The sequence below is a fragment of the Pseudorca crassidens genome, chromosome 4 (assembly GCF_039906515.1).
Source record: "Pseudorca crassidens isolate mPseCra1 chromosome 4, mPseCra1.hap1, whole genome shotgun sequence".
Lineage (NCBI taxonomy): Eukaryota > Metazoa > Chordata > Mammalia > Artiodactyla > Delphinidae > Pseudorca > Pseudorca crassidens.
In genome coordinates this window covers 153,024,232-153,046,972 of record NC_090299.1, presented here as the reverse complement: position 1 = coordinate 153,046,972, position 22,741 = coordinate 153,024,232, and the positions used below count along the sequence as shown (strand labels likewise).

Genomic DNA, 22,741 nt, shown 5'->3' with positions numbered 1-22,741 from the left:
TTCTTCCTATCGCTTTTTGATTTACTTTTCCCATTGTTAACAAGTATCAAAGCTTCCTCTGCGAACTTTAGGTAGACTTTGTCTTCAGCTATTTCTTTAAGTATAAAAGTAACTGTGGAGGTAACATCTTACACTTTTTACCCTACGTAAACTTTACTGTAACACATTCTTTTTCTGGTACATGAAATGGTTTAGTTGCTGCTAAAAAGGATTTTTTTAAAACAATACTTTTTAATTATAAATGTAAAAAGATGAATAATTCAGGTCGCAATTCAGACCTCTAGCAGGTCACACACAGTACCTTTCTTCCTTATTATAGTCTTTTCTTATCATCTGGAACAGTGGTTCAAGATCTTTTTGATTATGAGGATCTCTTTCAAAAATGTCAGATATTATTTCTGGATTCCCACATGGTAGTAACTGTAGTTTTCCTTTTAGTATCCTTTGATTAGAATGCTGTGCAATGATAACATGCTGATGTAATAATTTAGCAGTATTTCTAAATGAATTTTCATGTTATTAATCACAACTCCATATAAGAATTTGCTGCATAGTGTAGTTTGTCTCAGTATGGGATAAAGATGATTTCATGTTTAGACAGTAGCTGTTGGGCACAATTTCTCCTTGATTTGCTCTGTTGGTTCTATTTGTTGTTAATAAAAAATACTACCGGGACTTCCCTGATGGTCCAGTGGTAAAGAATCCACCTTGCATTGCAGGGGACGTGGGTTCGATCCCTAGTTGGGGGACTGAGATCCCATGTGCGGCAGGGCAGCTAAGCCCACGCGCCACAACTACTGAGCTTGCGTGCCACAAACTACAGAGCCCACACGCTCTGGAGCCTGCATGAGACACTAGAAAGAGAAAACCCGCACGCCACAACTAGCGAGAAGCCTGCGGGCTGCAACGAAGACCCAACACAGCCAAAAGGGAAAGAAATAAAATAAATAAATAAATGAAATACAAAAGAATATCTCTACCTCCCCTTTCTTTTCCTTTTCTTTTTTCACCCTTTTTCTTGCTTTCCTTTTTCAGTCTTCTAGGTTTTGGTATTCCTCTTTTAGGCAATAGATTGCTAGAGTATATGCTATTAAAGAATTATTTTTCAGATGTTTCCTCTGAGATTGTCTGAACGAGAAATCTGTGGACATCCCATAGTCAATGGGAGTTCACTATCAATAGTGGTCTCTTAAATAAGGATTTTATCACTATAAAGTTCTTTCTGCATATTGATGAGCTAAACAGCTTTATCTTCACCCTGAATTCTTTATAGAAGTTTTTATTCAGGTTAACTATTTTATGTAGTTAATTTATTAATACTTTGATTTATATTATTTGTTAGCCATAACTTTTAGTAGATGTAGACCTCACGCCTGCTTATCAGAGTTGATAGCAATTTTACGACATACTCCCTGATTTGAAATCTAGACTTGGTTTGTTTTTGCATTAGGGAGAGAAAGTAACAAATGACAAATAAGGACTATATGTTTTAAACACGTTATAGAAAGATTATACCAAGAAGTCCTGGAATGTATTAGAGAGGTGCTCCATTAAGTGGGGATAATATATTAAGAACACAATATTGAAACTATAAATATCCCCATTTTTTTGAATGATGGGTTTCACATTTCTTTTTATTGGTTCATAATGTAGTAAAATTCAGGCAGCATTTCACTATGAGTTACTTAAACAATGACGTAATCTCATCTGAAGGCCATGTTAAGATAAGGCTGAAATATTTGTCCGGAGAAATATTTGCTCAGATTTCTTATTTTAGGATAAAAAAGCAAGTGGACGTTTCCTATTTTAATGTGATTTCCTGAAGACAAGGCACACAGTGAGGTCCACATTCTCTTCCTTCTCAACTGATCTCCATTTCCATTCTTACGTCTTCGAAATGATACAGATCTTATTGGAATTGGTCACCATGGTTTTTAACTTAACGCCTGGGATTATAAATATCTCCCAAATGTCCATTAATATCCTATTATTCTGAATCTTTCTCTGCTCCTTTGACCTTCTTTTTCTGATGCCTGAGCCTCTCTGGAGTCCCCTCCCTTTCCACCACAACCTCCCCTGAATGATACTGGCCACTCTGTCCTTCAAGAAGGTCCCGGGTGCCCTGTGCTGAGTCGTGGTCACCAGTTCTTTGTTTCTCGGCCTTTATCTGGCCTAACTCGGTGTTTTCTTTCCAAAGTCACATCTTTTCTATATTCTCCTCTTCCTATATTTCATGGGTATTTTCCCAGTCATTCTGTTTAGAAGTTTGTCTTAATCTTTTCCTTCTTCCTTTAAACAGTAATCAAGTTTTAAAAAATGTTTTCTCCAAAATCCTTTCACATTCATTGTATCCTTCATTTTCTTATTCTTTGTTTCTGCATCTCCTATATTTTTCTTTCTCAGTTTATTTTTTTATCCCTAGAAGAGTGACGTTATTGAAATATTCTCTTGATAATGTCATTTCTCTACCAAATACGATAAAAGATCCACTCTAGGACTTTGAAGGCCTTCTGTAATCTGGCACTATTCTCCATTTCATTCACAAAGTTGCTAATATATCAGGATAAAGATTCAGGTATACTACTAAATTTACTACAATTTGATACATTCTGTGTTATTGATGAGCATGAAATGCTATGGAAACACAGAGAATGGTGCCAATATATGCTACTTCAAGGCTTGTTTTTGATTGATTGATAAGCTGACATAACATTTGATTAAGAATAAAAAAATAACTTGGGAATATGATTTGCTAAATTAATGCCCATAGGTATAATTAACTGAGTTTAGGGCAATGTTTGAGAAGATCTTGTATTTTTATGTTACTTTTCACTTCCAGGTTAGAAAATGTTAAAACCTATATTAACTTTTAAAACATAGTCCTGTTCATTAGTTTTCTTCAGCATAGAGGATAATTACAATATAATAGTAATATATATGTGTGTATATATATATATATATATGTAATATTGTTTCAATCTGCAGAAGTTATATTTTACTAAAAGCCTTTCTTTCTAGAAGAGAGTCTCTTAGTTCTTCAATATTAAAAAAAAAAAATCCCCAAAACTCCACACCTTTCAGGAGCCTCTGAAATGATGCAACTGGTGGAATATATATTTTTCAGTGTTTTAAATGATTATTGATACTAATATAGTGTTTCCCGTATTCCCAATGCAAGAGCAAAGAGAACCAAGTACATCTTTCATTATTAGGGTAATAAAAAATAAATATTTACTTTTTAAAATGTTAAGTGTTTACACACATACCACCCACATTCAATAATTCTTACATAAGAAGCAAGTACGTGGTATTTCTTCTACTCTTTGAGTTTTAAGGGGACCTGAGGGGCATTGAAAGTTATTGGAGGGGGATTTCATCAAAGAGCAGTGATTGTAGAACATTTCACGGGAGTAAAAGCAACTTGACTTCCTGTTTCTGTCCTGCAGGCATCTTCTCAGTGCTCAGCTTGGCCTCTGAGTGCACAACCCTGGCTGCGGAACTTCCCAAGGTGTCTTACGTGAAGGCTTTGGACGTGTGGCTCATCGCGTGTCTGCTCTTCGGGTTTGCGTCCCTGGTGGAGTACGCGGTCGTCCAGGTGATGCTCAATAACCCCAAGAGAGTCGAAGCGGAAAAAGCCAGAATTGCCAAGGCTGAGCAAGCAGATGGGAAGGGGGGGAGTGCAGCTAAGAAGAACACTGTGAATGGCACGGGCACACCTGTTCACATCAGCACCTTACAGGTAAGGACGACGTCGGCCAGCAAAGTGCATTCTGCGGGTTGAAAGGTTTGGTAGAATCGGTTCTCACTCGTTTTTCTCTCACAGATGCAAAGGGACTAAGCACAACCTACTTTTTGGAAAAGAATAGAAAACACTTAGGTCCAATAGTAACCGAGAAAAAAATCAACACTTTATCAAATTACTGGAGAACTTTCCGTGGAGTTTAAGGATGCTTCAATTCCTTTGCTCTGATGGTCACCACTGAATGTGGAGGCCTTGCCCAAGTGACAGACCTTCCTACTCTTTCTCATTTGACAAACCTTTGCGAATGGCCAGGGGGCTGAAGGCTTACGGGGCCCACGTTCTTGAGTCAATCTCCCACCCATTCCCCATCAAGTTGGAGAGCTTCACAATGCTCATGTCAGGCAGGCTACTTCTTTATTGGGTGCCTGGATCATAGGGAAACTATGCCCATGGCTTGGGATTTGTCCAGCGCAGTGAGTAGCTAGAGAAGAACTGAACAGTTAAAACCCATGACCTTGCCTTGTCACTTGGTGATGGGTCTAAGAAGAGCGGACCGTGCCTCTAGATTCAGGTACTGATACATCCTGGAGCCACAGACCACGTCATGGATTGAGGACAGTGGTCCACTCACTCCAGCATGCCTGTACTTGATGACCTCTAGTTGAGAAGACCCTAGGCCAGGGGACCATTTCCACTGAACGTAGCATGGTAAGTTCCACAAGAGACTAACAGGTCCAGACCATCCTACAGCCTTGGAAACCTTGCCTGCATCTGGCCCCAGACCATGTCCATTTGCTGACTGCCACTCCTACCAACACCTAGAACATTAGACACGGTTTTAGAGACAGAGGCAAGCAAACTGTTCTTACGTGATGCTGTCTGCAGGTCTTTTTTTATTTTTTTGGTTTTTTTTTGTGTGTGTGGTACGCGGGCCTCTCACTGTTGTGGCCTCTTCCATTGCGGAGCACAGGCTGTGGACACGCAGGGTCAGCGGCCATGGCTCACAGGCCCAGCCGCTCCGCGGCATGTGGGATCTTCCCGGACCGGGGCACGAACCCGCGTCCCCTGCATCGGCAGGCGGACTCTCAACCACCGCGCCACCAGGGAAGCCCTCTCACGTTTTAATTTGTATATTTAGATCATTTAAATTTAATGAACTTATTGATATATTTAGGGCTTCAGTCTATTTTTTTTTAATTTTATTATTATTTTTTATTGGGGTATAGTTGCTTTACAATGTTGTGTTAGTTTCTGCTGTACAACGAAGTGAATCAGCTGTATGTGTACGTATATCCTCTCCCTTTTGGGCCTCCCCTCTCCACGCCTGTCCCACCCATCTAGGTCACCACAGAGCACTGAGCTGAGCTCGCTGTGCTATACAGCAGGTTTCCACTAGTTATCTGTTTTACACGTGGTAGTGTGTATACGTCCATCTCAATCTCCCAACTCATCCCCCAACCCCCATGTCCACATGCCCATTCTCTACGTCTGCATCTTTATTCCTGCCCTGCAAGTAGGTTCATCTCTACCATTTTTCTAGATTCCACATATATGCATTAATATACGATATTTGTTTTTCTCTTTCTGACTTACTTCACTCTGTATGACAGACTCTGGGTCCATCCACGTCTCTACAAATGACCCAGTTTCGTTCCTTGTTATGGCTGAGTACTACTCCATTGTATATATGTGCCACATCTTCTTTATCCATTCATCTGTCGATGGACACTTAGCTTGCTTCCATGACCTGGCTATCGTAAATAGTGCTGCAATGAACATTGCGGTGCATGTGTCGTTTTGAATCATGGTTTTCTCAGGGTGTATATTTTGTGTCCTATTTGTTCTATTTTTAATCTCTTTCTTCTTTCTCCTTCTTCCACGTGGACTGCTTGAACAGCTCCTAGAATGACATTTTGAGTTTCCTGTATTGTTTGTAAGCATGTCACTCTCTTGCTTGGAGGCTGCTCCAGGTGTCCCATTATATACACATAACTTTATCACAGTTTCCTGATGTCACTCTGTTACCACTTTGTGTGATGTGTAGAAATGCTACCTGCCTTTAACACCTTTTGCTTTCCTCTTCACATGACAAAATTATTGTAAGTACTTCTTAGAACCTAATTAGAAAGTGTTACACTTTTTGTTTCACCATCACACATAATTTGGAAAACTCAGAGAGAGAAGAAAAGTTTATTGTATTTGCGCCTATTTTTGTTTACTTTGATCTTTCTTCCATTCTGATATTCCAAGGTTCTATCTTTTATTGTTTCTTTCCTTTTAGAGAATTGCCTTTATCCATTATTTTGGGTAGCGCTGCTGGTAACAGATCCTCCTAGTTTCCTTCATCTGGGAATGTCTTGGTTTCCGTTCATTCCCAAAGGATCTCTTCACTGGGAATAGGATCCTTGAAAGTTCTTTTCCTTTGACACCTAAAAAGTATTGTGCCCATTCCTTCTGGACTCTGTGGCTTCTGAGAAGAACTCTGCTTCATTCACACTGTTTTTCTCCTTTAGGTAAAATGTCATTTTTCTCTGGCTGCTTTCAAGATTTTTTTTTTTTTTTTTGCCTTTAATGTTCAGAAGTTTAATTATGTATTTTGGAGTGTTCTTTTTAGGGTTCATCCAGTTTGGGGTTTGTTCAGCTTGTTAGAAAAAAATGCAGGCTCATGCTTCTTGCCAAATGGGAGAAGTTTTCAGCTGTTATTCCTTTGAGTACCTTTCCTCCATCCTTCTAGGACTGTGACGACACAGATGTTAGATGGTCTGTTACAGGCCCACACGTCACCACTGAGGCTCTGCTCATTTTTCTAGTAAGTTCTCTGTTGTTACCACCGTGAAGTCACACCTAAGTCTTCTGGCCCAGAAATATTGCCTCGGGTGATTCGCTTTTACCTGTGTGCAGATTCAAGCTGGAAAGGACCACAAAGAAAATCTTAGAGGCTACAGTTTGAAGCCTTTGGAAGTTCTTATCGTCATCATTTTTTATCCTTGACAGCCTCATTATCGTAGTACCTCATTTTTGCTACCAGTAATTTTCAGAAGTGACAAGTTTATATGATGAAAGTAAATGAGACACATATTCATATGAGGAAAAATGGGGAAAGTATAAATGGGAGATCTGCAGAACCAAGGTCACTTTTAAGAATGTGTGGAGTGGGGTTACTGTCTTACTTCTAAGTAGCTCATTTAATCCCTCTGCATGTGATATTATAATTGTTTAAAATAGCATTTATACTGTAAACTCTTTGTACTCTTATGTACATGTTTGATTTGATAATGATGTGTGGAGAGTATTAACTAAAGAAAGTTGTGTTTGTGTAAAGTCTCTGATGAGCAGGAGAAGAGACCAGCGAATGAGGTAATGAATTATGAGCTGTTTAAGCAACTAGAGGACTTCTCAGTATGGAACCTAATTTTATTGCTTATTCAGCTCTGACACGACGTTAAAAATTACTTCTGCAGTAGACCTACTCTTCACCAACACACACACACACACACACACACACACACACACACACACCCCTCATTTCAAATATAAGAATCTGCAAATACGTTTATAGAAGAGTGTTCAATAAACTAAATGATTAAGCATTTAGTGTAACCAAACTGAAGTTTTTGGAGTGATTTTTCCTGTTATCACTTCAACATTGAAGTAATTACTCTTCTCTTAACTATTTCCTATATTTAAACAATCTCTTGGAATAAATGTAACATTCTATGTCTACATTTTGAATGAGCTGTGTAGGTACAATTATATAATGATTAAAATTGCTGGCAGGGCTTCCCTGGTGGCGCAGTGGTTGAGAGTCCGCCTGCCGATGCAGGGGACGCGGGTTCGTGCCCCGGTCCGGGAAGATCCCACATGCCGCGGAGCGGCTGGGCCCGTGAGCCATAGCCGCTGAGCCTGCGCGTCCAGAGCCTGTGCTCCATAACGGGAGAGGCCACAACAGTGAGAGGCCCGCGTACTGCAAAACAAACAAACAAACAAAAAACGAACAAAATTGCTGGCAGAATCTAAGAATGTGTTTATGTAAACAAAACACTAGAAAATTTGAAGTGTTAATATGTATGACTTAGGTTATCATATCATATAAATTGGGCTACTTGTCCAGTTACTTATAGATACTGAAACTACCCCTAAAGCCATGAATAAAATACGGTTCAGAGTAAATGCATTTCTGTAGTAAATATGTATGGCCTTCTTTGTGCAAAAGTAAAAAGAACTGGTAGGAGTCACGCTTTCTGAGTTGCTGTCAGAATCCAGAGTCCTCCTTTGTTTTGATACGTGATTCTAAAGCACAGTTAGTGCTCTTGGAGCAGAGGATTCTAAGTGAGAGAGAGCCTGGGACACCCACGGAGTCCCAGAGCTTGCATGCTGCTCTGAGAGTCTGAGAATAGGACAAAGGTTTGACATGGAGAGGCTATTCCCAACTTCTCTTCCGATCAAGTCGTGATTTAGTCTTTACACAAGTTCGCAGACACACACTGAGACTTACCCATTCGTCAAACAGTCCTGGAAAACCAGAGCTTCAAATGCGGTCTTCTGTCTGGGACACTTACCAGGAGGGTATGTGAGTGTGAACGTGTGTATATGTGTGTGTGGAGACAGAGCTTAGGTGACAGACTGCTTGCTGAAAGTGACCTTTTAAGATTTCAAATTGGGGAATTTAAATAAAAGGCCTGGAAGTAAATTTTAAATATATGTTTTCACAATTCGTGATATATATATATATAATATATACATGAACGATTTCCCAAAGTCTCATTTAAATAACTTAGATTCTCGTTGCTAGCTTTGTTCTGTCTCATTCCATCGATCAGTCCCTATTTTTTGCCAGACATTTTCCTAGGCACTGGGTTAAATTGATGTGGACCAGAGCCCGGACCAATGGTAGCTCCGTCAGGATATAGCTCCTCTTTAAGCTGCACTCAAAATGGGTCCTCACCATGGGGAAGCTGGGACTGTACGTTAAAAAACGGGGAACGGTAATCCTCTTTCTTCCAGCTGGCCTCCTTTAGCTCCAAGTCCCGTCAAACCAGGACGGAACTAAATCGACACTTTCTAAATATTGTAATATGTTGGTGATTCACATTTTTTTAACCTATAAGACATTCAGAAAGGATGAAATTCCAGTGCCTCAGTCCCCATTCCTACTTATCAACATTTTCTTGTGTACTTTTGTACAATTATATTTACATAAACATCTTTTTCGAAAGTTCTTACCCAACAGGATTGTACAAATATCTATGTGGCATAAAGATATAATAATAAAGCCAACATTCATAGATCAGCTTAAAAAAATAACATTACCAGCACTTGTTCAAAATTGAAAAAAAAAAAAAAAGGAAACAACCTAAATGTATAAAGCCAGAGGATGTGGTGACACATTTTCATTTGTTTTTTCACTCAGTGTATGTTGGTTACCTTTGCTATCCACCTCTGAGCACTGCCATCTGGCTTTTGCCCAGAAATTATGCCTCAGTGTTTGTTCGGATAAAGGATACCGTCCTGGTACCTGAAGGGCTGCTGGGGAATGATTTGTTTTATGTCTTACATTAAGCATCATTTTTACCCAGCCATAATCTAGTAAATGTGAATAGAATCCACATAAGTAGTCAATGTATTATTGTAACTAAGGCAAAAACTAGAGTGTGCTAATAGTGTACAATGGCATGGTTTCCTTTTTCGGGAAAACAGTAAATATTTTAGTGAAGATTCCCAAGGTGAATCCCAAAGGTCGGGAGTAAGAACAGTGAAAGATGAAGCAGTGGAATCATGGGCTCCCCCTTCTGTGGCCTTTCCTTAAGCCACTGGTCAGCCTCTGTCTTTTCCACGAGCTTTTCTGACGGCCAGAGAGAGTTCAGTGTGAAATAATTATTCTGTATATTGTAGGGAATTGAGTCAAATGTAGTACTTCAGAGATGATCAACTGAACAGTCTCTGTAGCATATGATCTGGCTGAAATAGCCACAGTTTCATTGGATTTTCTGAGTTTGGATTCTCTGGCTAATTCATCTTCAGGCGGCAAGTGAGGAATGCCTTTCGTTGGTCAATCTTTGGTTCACGATCATTGTGACCATTTTTAGTTCTTACTTGTGAGTGTGGTTTAGAGACACAGTCTGTCTCATTGCAAGGATAAATGCCTCAGTCTTTTATAAACAACCCAATTTGGCAATAGGATCCCTGGGGAAATCAGAGGTACCAGAAGACGTTTGTATTCTGTATGTTCTGCTAATATGATCTGTGTCATGGTTAAATGTTGGATTTTCATTTATTGGTCAGTCTTTCAACTGAGAACTCTCACAAGCCTGGGAGCACCTAAGATAAAGGATGATTTGTGCCTTGATCCCTTAACATAAAATAACCTACCAAAAGTTTATTCCATGACATAAGCCTTGTTGTATAGGCAACATTTTAGAGCCCTAAATGTTCAGGTAATTCCGTGGTTTAATCAGTTGACTATTATTTCTGTTTGACAGAGAGACATAATAGTCAACTGAATAAACCATCAGATTTTTAAAATATCTTTTTGAAGACGTTTTATAAATAGAAAAATTCTAAATATCCTGTCTTTAATTTTTATTCTCAGGTTGGAGAGACCCGATGCAAAAAGGTTTGTACGTCCAAGTCTGATCTGAGATCTAACGACTTCAGCATCGTGGGAAGCTTACCGAGAGATTTTGAATTGTCCAATTATGACTGCTATGGAAAACCCATTGAGGTCAACAACGGACTTGGGAAATCCCAGGCCAAGAATAACAAGAAGCCGCCTCCTGCCAAACCCGTTATTCCGACGGCAGCGAAGAGGATCGATCTTTATGCAAGAGCGTTGTTTCCTTTCTGCTTCTTATTTTTCAACATTATCTACTGGTCTATATATTTATGATAAACCTTTTCCATTCGTATAAAGTCAAGTCCCATTGCATTGTGAACAACCTCGTTCATTAATGCCAATCTGTGAACATTCCTTGCATTTTCATAGCAATATATTGCATTTTGGATGCCATTGGAGTGTAATACAAATATGGCGCCTTCATCATGTGGAATGGCAGCATGATCTTGTTACGTCTGTGCTCTAATCATGATGTATTTATGTAAAGCAAACATAATTGCTTTAGGAATAAATGGAGGATAAGCGTACTACGTAAAATAGAATCCGAACATTTCTCTCCAGTTAGTGTAAATTGCAAATATTCCGATAATTCTGATAATAAAATGGGGTGCACTCTGAACCCTGTTTTGTCATCATCGCAATGTACGTAGTGTTTCAGATCCCTTTCCTTGTAACTTTCGGAGAAAGCCATCTTATTCTTGTACAATTTTAGATGGTATTATCATAGATAAAGCAAAAGTATATTACATATGGTATAACTTTATAAGTAGAAGTATATCAACTCTAACTACATGAGCTCTGTGGAGAAATAAAGTTCAAACAAATTCCTAATTTGCAAAAGCAGCTCATTTTAAAGTGTGCCTGTGTTGTCAAATGCCAGATAATGAAGCCCAGTGAGCATTTTTGAAACAAAGGGAAATCTAGATTTACCTAAATTCGTGCTGAATTCTGGTTTCTCATAAAATAAAAATAAAAGGAGATATATTGATTAAATATTTCTGATAAAAGAAATTCTATTTAGTCCACTTTAAAACCTAGATATATTTTCATGGATTTTATTTTGTTGATACAGAGTATACAAAATCATTGTGCCTTAAAAAGAGTCATAAATATTTTGAATTGGAATATAGCAATGAATATGTGATTTCGTACCATTTGTAAGAAACCAAGAGGAAAATACCTTATTACTAGAAGTAACGAGTTGGGAAGAAAAATCCATAATCATTAGAGGATTTTAACTTCTTTATTTTATTAAAATGCTCACATCTTTTAAAGTAAAATTAAATTTTTTTCCTGAATTTCTTTTGTTCTTATTTGAATAGTGTTTGATTTTGTTACAAGACATTTAAAGGTTAAGTAAACGATTACTTAGTTAGATCTCACCTCCATTTGTATCTTCTTTCTTGCTAAAAGTCCAGGCTACTTGGATTAATTGCTTTGGTCTTATTCCAACTTGCAAAATAGGTACTTTCTGGTCTATAAGACTTGTATTCCCTAGTAATATCAGAGCCAATGTACCTTCTTATTTCTCCATAGCTGATACTAGGACTAATCCATGTAACATAAACATAAGACCAAATAAGTGTATTTACATTATTTGGAGAGTTTGCAGCAGCTGAGGGTTTGGATTGTCAATTCAATAATAAAATGTGTTTACATATTGTTTATGCAAATTGCATCTATAATTCAATGTTATTTTATTGAAGACTTTAATTTGTAAGAGTCACTGATTACTGAATCTTTAAAAGACGAGATATATCTAGTCCTCTGTGGTCCTTCAGCACCCTCTAGTTGCAAAAGCACAGTCACCTGAGTCACTTTAAAAATGCCACAAGTCGCCCTGTTGATGGACTTCAACATCCTGCTAGGACCCGGACAATAACATCTTAAGCGCTGAGAGGAAAAAGCGTCTTGGATAATACTTAGACCATTTAAATTTGTAGTTATAATAATTATATTTGCTTGTGATCTCTGTTCTTCATTCTTGCCAATTTCATTCATTTTAGGGAGTTTGATTTAGATATAGAGTTTTAAGTGGGAAATGTGTGAAATGGAAGACAGTTCTCATTCCATAAGAATTTATTTCTTGAAAATAATGTGAATGAATTCCTTTCTGTAATACAATATTGTAGCCTCTTAATATCCATTTTAATACCCAAATATATATAACTAGCTATCCCCGGATTAAGTGTGTATGTATAACTACAAATGGAACATTACGCAATGATCATAAGGTACTACAATTGGTGTCCACTAACGGTTGCTTTCTATTGTTATCTTGAGAATTTAGTCACTTAACCCCAGGGTAGTTCTGATCTGTGTACTTTACATATTATGTCTTTCTAGGAAACTTGCAGTATATTTACCTGGATGTCAGTATCGCAAATTCCATGTTTCCAAAATAAAAAAGATCTTCTCCTTACAAATCAGCCGCTTCTCTTACTTTCTGTTTCCAGTAAAGCCATCACTATTCCAGTCCCCCGTGGGCCATCTGCCTTCCTTTGTCACACGGTATACCCTGTCAAGTTCCAAGTCCCAAAATTTCCCCCCTTACACCAACCACTGCTTCTCCATTTCTGCGGACACCACCCTAATTCAGTTTCCCTTTCCCATGCATCAGACAATTACAGCAGTCTACAAACTTACTTTGTGATGTTTATTTTGTAATGGCATAAGTAATACGTGAATATCTCGACGTATTAGAAAAACAGGTGTGTCTAAAATACGTAAGCCCTTAACGTTGTCATAACCTTCTATCTTCAAACCTTTCTCTTTTCCCAGAGGTCACCACAGTGACCTCTAGGCATCTACAACCTCTATCTACCTTTTAAATATAAAAGATAACGTAACGGGATTTAACGTAAATGAGATTTTACCATATGTATGGTTTTGCGATTTGTTTTTCATCTCCTATATTTTGGAGCTCTTTCTATGTGAGGATCTATTGTATGCTGATAAATCTTTTGCCTCCTATTATTCCATAGCATGAATGTGTCTGAATTTAGCTTCTTTTTAAACATGAATTTTGATTGTTTTTCTTTTCTAATACAAAATAGCATTGTACTAAATATTTTTGTGCACACATGCGTATATTTCCGTGAAGTGGATGCCAGACGTGGAGTTGCTGAGTTGAAAGATGTCTACATCTTAAATTCTGGTAATGTCTTTAGATTGTCAAGATGCTGTGTGCAGACTCTCACAGCCTGGTCATCTCTTAACCTGTTGTATGTAGTGTACGTATTACTTTTCTTTTTTAAAAACTTTTTTTACCTTGTTTCAGACTTCCAGAAAAACGTGCAAAACTATTACAAAGAATTCCTGTACGCCATTCATGCCAGTGCCCCAAAGGTTAGTACTTCATCACACTAGGTTTATTTTCCCTCTCCCACTGTGTGTGTCCTCACATGAGACACTTTTTTTCTGAAACATTTAAAATACAGTTGCAGAGATGATGAAGACCCTTTGTATTTACACACTTCAATGTATGTTTCCTAAACAAGGAACATCCTTTCATAACCACAGTAGTACCAGGTACCCGCATCAAGAAATTGACATTGATAAATTACTATAATCTAGAGGCCTTATTCAGATTTGCCAGTTGTCCCACCTTTTCTTGTTTGTTTGTTTTGGTTCAGGATGTAATCCAGTATCCCATCCTTTATTTACTTGTCATGACATTAACTTCTTTAAAATAAAGCTGAGATCACGGCGTTCTGCTCAAACATCTTTAGAGCTTTGTATTGCCCAACGAACTAAGGAAAAAAGTCCTCCCTCTGACATATAAAGTTCTCCTTGTTAAAGTTTAACTTATCTTGTAGCTGTTTCTCACATTGCTCACATCTCAAACTCCAACCAAACTGAAGCCGACCTTTGCTTATCACACTTAGCAGTGACAGGATTGCTAAGTTCAGCGAGGTACCTTTCCTTTTAGGTTAGTGTTTAATTTTACGTCTCATTATTTCTTTTAAGTGGGTCAGTCTTGGATGGTTTGTCTTCCCATACTCATGTTAACTGATATGATTTTATTCAACATTAAGCGTGTGTCAGTTATACAGTTTCGTCTCTACTGAATAATAAAATTAAAAATATTTCCCATTGCACATGCCGTGTTCAAATTAAGCTACTTTAAAAACCATTCAATTTATCATCATCTATATCATGGAAAATTTCAGTTTACATAAATAGCTGGATACAAAAATTTAAAGTACCAGGTCTAAGATGAGCAATAGTTTGAAATCTTTTTTTATAACCTTTAATAAGGATTTCTTGTTAAAATTTTATTATCTTGTTTTGGAAAAGCAGATTTATTCCAATTATATTTTCAAATGAAGTGCATATGTTTACACAACCTATCAATAATCTAGCATTCACTAATTCCCCCCAACCTTTTTTTATGAAGCTGGTCGTAACATTTTAAGAGGTTAGGGTCCAGTTATTTCAAAGCATTGGAAGCATCAATGGAGTAAACATGCTTTACCGACTTTCTTGTGATTGATATGAAAGGATAATATAGATGCCATATTCAAGGGTGGTTATAATCTTAGGGTGTTTATATACACATATGCATAAACTTGATATTTTGTATTTTAATACATTTTGCATTTTCTCCACATACATACACACACATATATACATAGGTATTTTTTTAAATTAATTTATTTATTTTTGGCTGTGTTGGGTCTTTGTTGCTTTGCGCAGGCTTTCTCTAGTTGCAGAGAGCGGGGGCTACTCTTCGTTGCGGAGCACGGGCTCTAGGCGCGTGGGTTTCAGTAGATGTGGCTCGTGGGCTCTAGAGCGCGGGCTCAGTAGCTGTGGTGCACGGCCTTAGTTGCTCCGCAGCACGTGGGATCTTCCCGGACCAGGACTCGAACCCGTGTCCCCTGCATTGTCAGGTGGATTCTTAACCACTGCGATACCAGTGAAGCCCTACATATGTATTATAAAATTTTGTCCTTAACCAGCAAGAACAATGAGAAAACTCGTGAATTTTGTTCCAGTTGGAATTTCTGTACTCCAAACAATAAGTGCATTTTCACTGTTATAAGTATTTTTACAGTTTCCAAATCTCGTGTATCACACCCAAAACAGGTCTTTCTAAATCCTCCCAGAGTAGAATACTAAATAACAACAACAAAAATGTAAATCAGTAAATGCTTCTTGAGTACTTGATATTTTGAGGGTCTTGTGTCAGCCCAAAACCGTGAAGATGAAGAAAACATTTAAGAGTGGAAGCTCTCTTAAATGATAGTCAATAGTGTGAGAAGGAAAAGTATGCTAATTATACAATTCTCTATAATGCAAATCAGAATACATAACGCATGTCATTAAAAAGCATAAGGGAAGGAAGAAAATCAGTGATTTGAAAGGAAAAGACTCGTCTTAAAGAAAATTAAGTAAAGTATACTTTACTGTAGTTAAATAAAGGCCATTTTACTATAGATCATAGAATTTTGAAGCTAGACATTAATGAAAAGAAAAGTTATGAATTGTAAAGTGGAGAAACATTGCCATAAAGAAAGTTAAAGTGCTCTTTGAATTTTATTTCCTAGTTAACATTGCTGAGGAAATAATGAAGAGGAAAAAGCAGATTTTCCACAGCTGACGATGGAAGGCGCTTTACCTGGTGTTTGTTTCTTAACTAAAACTCCCATCTGATCTTGATCCTATAACTGGAAAGAATTTTCAGTAAATCTCAGTTTGCAGCCCGAGGCAATGGCAGTTCAATTAATATTATGCACAGTGAGGTGACCAGGAGTCACCTCCTGGGCTCCGTGATTTAGCAAGAATGCAGCAATTACCACATCAAATAGGGATTTTATTAGTCAATTAGCATTGCCTTGCCCCTAAGCCACTGCTGACGTGCAAGAGAAACCCTATTTTATGAGATGGTAAACTAGATGATGAGGCAAAGGATTTTAGCTTTTGAAAAGCTCGGCTGACTTTACCGTCTGTTCTCAAGGGATGGAGCTGGCCACGTAGCAGCAGGAACATGGCATTTAGCAATAGTAAACACTCTAGCTGCTCTTCTTCAAGGACCACGACCTCGTGCCGTAAAGCTTTTAGAAACCTGCGGAGGACAAGAATTCGGCGCACCATAGCAGCATCATATCTGCTGACTTACTAACGAGCTTCAGCATTTTTAATAAATCTGAGTCAGAATCTGCAGGCTTCTCAGCTACAAAGATGATCTTTCACTTATTAACTGAGAGAATATTTTATGGAACCCATTAGAGGGAATACCTAATAAATTCTGCCTTGGACTGTTATAAAGCCTCTTTCTAAACACAGCTGCCCTTCTCTGGTTTATTCCTTTGTATACTCAAAAGCCCTTTCATTCAAAAATCTCTGGAGTTTCCAATCGGTCCACTGACATCTTGGAAGCTTTCAAATTTCAAACGTCCCAATAAAAATGTGAAATTTCTTAAGGCATATACATGGGAGGTGCCTCCTACAGAAATAATCCCAGGAGCTACGCTAAGTCAGAAGCCAATCCAGTATGTAGACACAGAGGGAACAGGAGAGGGTAGAAAGACTTGGGCTGGAAGGAATAAGAATACGTTATAGTTATAGTTTAGTTAGAGTTCTGGGTTTGCTTTTCACAACCCTGCAAACCTTGTCAAAGAACGGTTTTCTCAATTACCTTATTCCTGAAGAGGGAGTAAAAATAATCTAAGAATTACAGATTACAACATGTAAGTCTATCTTTTATAGTTGTTACAAGCAAGGATTTTCAAATACATAGTCTAGGCTAGAGTCCCATTTACTACGGTAAATCTTGGCAAATTTTTTTTTAACATCCTGAGCCTCAGTTTCCCCAATTATGAAAAACGGTAATGGGGTTTCCCTGGTGGCGCAGTTGTTGAGAGTCCGCCTGTCGATGCAGGGGACACGGTTTCGTGTCCCGGTCTGGGAAGATCCCACATGCCGCGGAGCGGCGGGGCCCGTGAGCCATGGCTGCTGAGCCTGCGTGTCCGGAGCCTGTGCTCTGCAACGGGAGAGGCCACAACAGTGAGAGGCCCGCGTACCGCAAAAAACCCCAAAAACCAAAAAAACCAAAAAAACAAACAAAAAGAACATGGTAATAATGACCACCTCATAACATTATTGTGAGGATTTAATGTATTAAGTAAAGTGCTCAGCAGAGTTCCAGCACATAGTAATTGTGCAATAAATTGGGGTTCTTATTATGTCCTTTTATCCCTTAGTACTGCACTATTTCTAGCACTAAAACTACTTTTTTTTCTCTTCAAATGAATTTATTAATTCAGCTCTTCATGTTCCATAAATTGTCACTGATTTGGTAATTTGTTGAAAACATTTATATACAAATATTCCACTAAAACATAAAACTTTAATCATAAATAAAATGCTAAAACTACTTTTAATGAAGTTTGTCTTTCAAATAAAAAATGCACTGACATCCATAATCATTGAGCTCATTTTTTTTTTTTTTTTTTTTTGTGGTACGCGGGCCTCTCACTGCCGTGGCCTCTCCCGTTGCGGAGCACAGGCTCCGGACGCGCAGGCTCAGCGGCCATGGCCCACCGGCCCAGCTGCTCCGCGGCATGTGGGATCCTCCCGGACCGGGGCACAAACCCGTGTCCCCTGCATCGGCAGGCGGACTCTCAACCACTGCGCCACCAGGGAAACCCTCATTTTTTTTTTTTAACGTCTTTATTGAAGTGTAATTGCTTTACAATGGTGTGTTAGTTTCTGCTTAATAACAAAGTGAATCAGCTATACACAATTTTGAATATAAAATAATTTAAGGAACAATAGCAGAAACTATCAATTGCATATTAAAATATTCTTGGAGTGTGTTAAGGAGTCCTTAGATTATTTACTTGGAGTTCCGAAGTTTAAGAATTAGGTTGTGGGCAATGGAATGCCCCAAATTCAGAATACACTTAGTTAAGGGTCATATTTTACATTTATCCTTTAAAAAGAAAAATAAATGAGAATACTCCAGAATTAAAAAAAAAAAAAAAACATAAGGAAAAGAATTTCCTAGGTGTATTAAACATGACAAATCAAGATCATATTAACTCGTGCGTGTATGGTACTGATGCACGTATTGTAGGATCTCTTATATCTCATGCGTGTATGGTACTAACAAAAGATATTTAATGCTCATAATGGTCATCCTGGCAAACTGCATGATTGTGAAATTCTTCCTGAAACAGAGAGAAAACACTAAATTGTGTTCGATAGAATTGTCATGTTAAAATAGTTTATTGTATTCTCATTCTCTGAAGATTGGTAATCCAACTACTGAACATAATGGTTATTCTCAATTAATCAAAATATCCAGTTAACCCAATTCTGTATAAATGGAAATGTATTGCATTCTGAATTCATACTAAAAATGTATGAGGTCAACCTCTAAGTAATAAAACCATATTTAACTCTCCTTAAGGCAATATATTTTATATTATAGTAACAATAGTTATCCATTTATTAAAGAAACATTGTTCTTAAAACCTAAGTATAATACTGGGAAGATATTAGATTTTAAAAAGTACATATATATATATATATGAATGTGTATATATATGTGTGTATATGTATATGAATGTGTGTATGTATGTGTGTGTGAATAGGTTTAGGTAAATACGGGTCTATATTTGTATATGTATATACATATCTGTACATGTATATGGATACATAGAGTATGTAACATTAACTGGTGTTTTATCTGCGACTAAGACATACTACGTTTTTGCCCTTTTGGAAGTCCTGCAGGGTAACCTATTTTATGTATGTCTGGGACAGTCTCACAAGAAGGTTACACTAGGAGCTCTGGAGGGAATGCCTATTTAAGGGTCAAAGAAGTGTGTGCTAATTGATATGAACCAGACGGCGCACGGAAAAAATCTTAGCCTCAGCGGACTGTTCCATTTATTTATTTACAAGCAATCATTGGAAACCACTCCCATTCTTGTATATAGGCCAGGTCCGCTCTGCCCCGCCTCAGAAAGCGCACATCCCCTCCCCCGCCCCATCCTTCTAGACATGGAGAAGAGCTCCTCTTTTCTACTTGCCAAACGGTCCTGGAAGGAAACACCCCCAGGTGCGTCCCTGCTCACTTGGTCTCGTTCTTTTGGATTCACACGTAGTTTAGGCTGAATCTGACAGCTTTCACACACGCCAGGTCACGCCTGTCCTCCAGGGCATACTGGCGCGTGCAGAATACCCCATCTCGTGGGGATGTACCATCTTAGTACCTGAGAACCGTCGGCCTGTTCGCAGCCTGCACCTCAGCTACTCTGGTCTTGTCACTCTTCCCTCCCCAGGAGCGGCCCTCCTCTCGTTCCCTCTCTGACTTCTGGGGTCTCCATCCTTATAAACAAAACCTTAGCGTTTTATTCCTTTTCCTGCCTCTCCTGACCTTAGTCAGAATGCTCCAGAGAACTGTTTAATTTAGCTCTCACATCGTGAACTAGATCTCAAACCGTGTATGTTTCAAGTGGCCCCTGTTTATTTTCCGTCGCCATCTAGGGATGTGGGACCCGAATTAGCATTTTTCTTGCTCTCTAATTATGCTCCCAGATTATTTCTCTACCTATGTGTCTTAGCTGGCCTGAGCTGCTTTCGCAAATTGCCGCAGACTGGGTGGCTTAGACGGCAGACATTTATTGCTCACAGTTCTGGAGGCTGGTGGTCCAAGATCAGGGTGCCAGTGTGGTCGGGTCCTTGGTGAGGACCTCTTCCTGGTTTACAGAGAGACGTCTTCTGGCGGCATCCTCGCATGGCAGGAAAAGAGCTGGCCAGCTCATTCTCGTGTATAAAGGCACAAATCCCATTCAGGAGGGCTCCACCCTCATGATCTAATGACCTCCCCAAACCTCCATCTCCAAATACCATCCCATTGGGATCAGGGTGTCAACATTTCAACGTATGAATTTAGGGGGTAACAAACATTCACAACATTGTACTATGTAAAACTCTTTTCTTCTGAGCTTGAACTATCTTCCTATGTTATGCTTTTAAGTGTGTGTGTGTGTGTGTGTGTGTGTGTGTATCTACGAGAGAGACAGATTGAGAGAGAGAGAGAGAGGAGAGAGACAGGGGCGGGAGTCTATAAAAGCCAGAAAAATGGTGAAGGAAATATAATAATTACCTATATTCCAACACTGAGAATTAAATCACTTTAACTTTCTGACATATTTGATTGAAGTTTTATTCTTTTTATCTATTAAGTAATATATAACTTTGTCTTTTTTTAAAAAATATTAAACCTTAAAGATAAACTTGAAATTGTCATCACCTCCAAGTCTTTATCTTGTTTCTCTGCAGTTATACCTTGAGGCAACCGTGATTATCAGTTTGTTTGTACTTTCCCCAAAAATTTAATAATATTTTAAAGAAAAAAATGTACAAATATTAGTGTTTTTAAATTTACATTAATGCCATGTGTGTCATTCACATTAGGGTTTTTGAGAGCTATTCACATAGATATCCAGATTATTTCATCATATGCATGTGTCACATTTTATTTAATAAAGAATATTTATATTGTTTCAAATTTTTCATTATTTCAAGCAATGCTGAAATAAACATTCTTGTGTATATATTCTAGTATTTATGGGAGACTGACTCTGTATAGTAGATAACTACAGATAGAACCCCTGTGCAATTAAAAAATTAATTGATAACGCAAAATTTTTCTACAGTACCAGTATCAATTTACACTTCTGCCAAGATTGTAAGAAAGAACTCATTTCCCATCCTCCATTCAACAAGTGGTGTAATCAGAATTTAACATGCAGAAATTTTGCCAAGCTAAAATGCTGAAGAAACTCATTGTCTCAATTTGCAGCTATTGACATGATATTGTTTTTCTCTTATAAACTGTAACATAGTTACTGTGTTAAAAGATTTTCTAACTTGAAATAATTCCTGGGATAAACTGGTTTTGCCTGTGATGTATTCATTTTGGTACATTCCTTTTAGTTTTAGTATAGTTTTTCGAGTTATGTAAATTGTTATGTCTGTATTTATAAGTGAGATTGGCCAATAATAGCATGTTCTCATGTCATCCATATTCTGTTTCTGCATCAGGGTTACATTCGTCTCATAAAATGAGTTGTGTATCTTCCTACTTCTTTCTGGACTCTGGAAGAAATTAAGTAAGCCTGGAGTTAATGGTTCTTTGAGTTTTCTAAAACTCCTATAAAACAGATCCATCCTTCTGTTATTGAGGGTAGATTTAGGGACATTTATTATTCTGAGCACATTAAAAAGAAGTACATAATGTTCTATGCAGACTCTTTCCTTCTTAGATGAATTTCGATAACATTTCTCTCTAGGAAATTATCAATTTTTTATGGTTTTTAAATTATTGACAATTATCCATGAAATAATGTCTTGGAACATCTAAACTCTCTGTTATAATCCATACCACTTTCTTTTTAAATTAATAAATTAATTAATTTTCGGCTGCGTTGGGTCTTCATTGCTGCGTGCGGGCTTTCTCTTGTTGCGCAGAGCAGGGGCTACTCTTCGTTGAGGTGCGCTGGCTTCTCATTGTGGAGGCTTCTCTTGCTGCAGAGCACGGGCTCTAGATGTGAGGGCTTCAGTAGTTGTGGCTCGCAGGCTGTAGAGCGCAGGCTCAGTAGTTGTGGCGCGTGGGCTTAGCTGCTCCTGTGATTTCCCTTTTCTTAATCACACTTACAGAGGTTTTCAATTTTGTAAGTCTTATCAAAGAGCCAGTTTATTTTTTTATTGATCAACTCTGATTTAATGTGTGTGCATTCTACTTCATTCATTTCTCCTCTTCAGTGTTGCCTTTCTTCTATTTTCTTTGGATTTATTTTGGTGTTCTTTCCTAAACTTCTTGATTCAAATGCTTAGTCCATGTTTTTCCAACCATTCATATTCTCCAAATACATTTAAAGCTATAAATTCCTCTTTAAGTACTGCTGGATGCTACAAATTTTTATATGCATTTTTGTTGAAGTAGAGTTATAAATGCTTTTAAGTTTATTTTTAATTTATTCTGTAACCTGAAACTATTTAAGAGTGTGACTTCTAGACTCCAAATTCATGCATGTTTGGCTACCATTAGGGATATCTATTTTATTATTGATATCTTATTTTACTAGATGTGATTGTCGAACATTATGAGAAAAATGCTTAAAATTTGTCCTTTTCTTTTCATAATTCTATTAGATTTGGCTCTCTATATTTTGAGGCTTTATGAATATTTCTCTCTCTATATATTATACAGACACACACACACATATGTATAAAGTTTGCACACGTTTGAATGCAAGACTGGCATTTTCTGATGAATTACTTCATTTGTTTGTGTGGACGGTGCCGTTTAGTCCCATTTCACGCCTTTCTACTTTAATTAATTCTACATTTTATTTTGCCTGAGGTTA

The 22,741-nt window shown here is 37.9% G+C and overlaps 1 protein-coding gene across 5 annotated transcripts in view; it reads left to right on the top strand.

Moving 5' to 3' along the window:
* Nucleotides 1-12,781, top strand: part of GLRB (glycine receptor beta) — a 69,369-nt gene extending 56,588 nt beyond the window's left edge. For all 5 annotated transcript variants that reach the window (XM_067737094.1, XM_067737092.1, XM_067737093.1 and 2 more), the window contains 2 exons: nt 3,447-3,739; nt 10,332-12,781. In XM_067737094.1, coding sequence (XP_067593195.1) covers nt 3,447-3,739; nt 10,332-10,628 — 590 coding nt within the window. In that variant the 3' untranslated portion in view covers nt 10,629-12,781. The remainder of the gene's footprint in view (nt 1-3,446; nt 3,740-10,331) is intronic.
* Nucleotides 12,782-22,741: the final 9,960 nt, after the last annotated feature.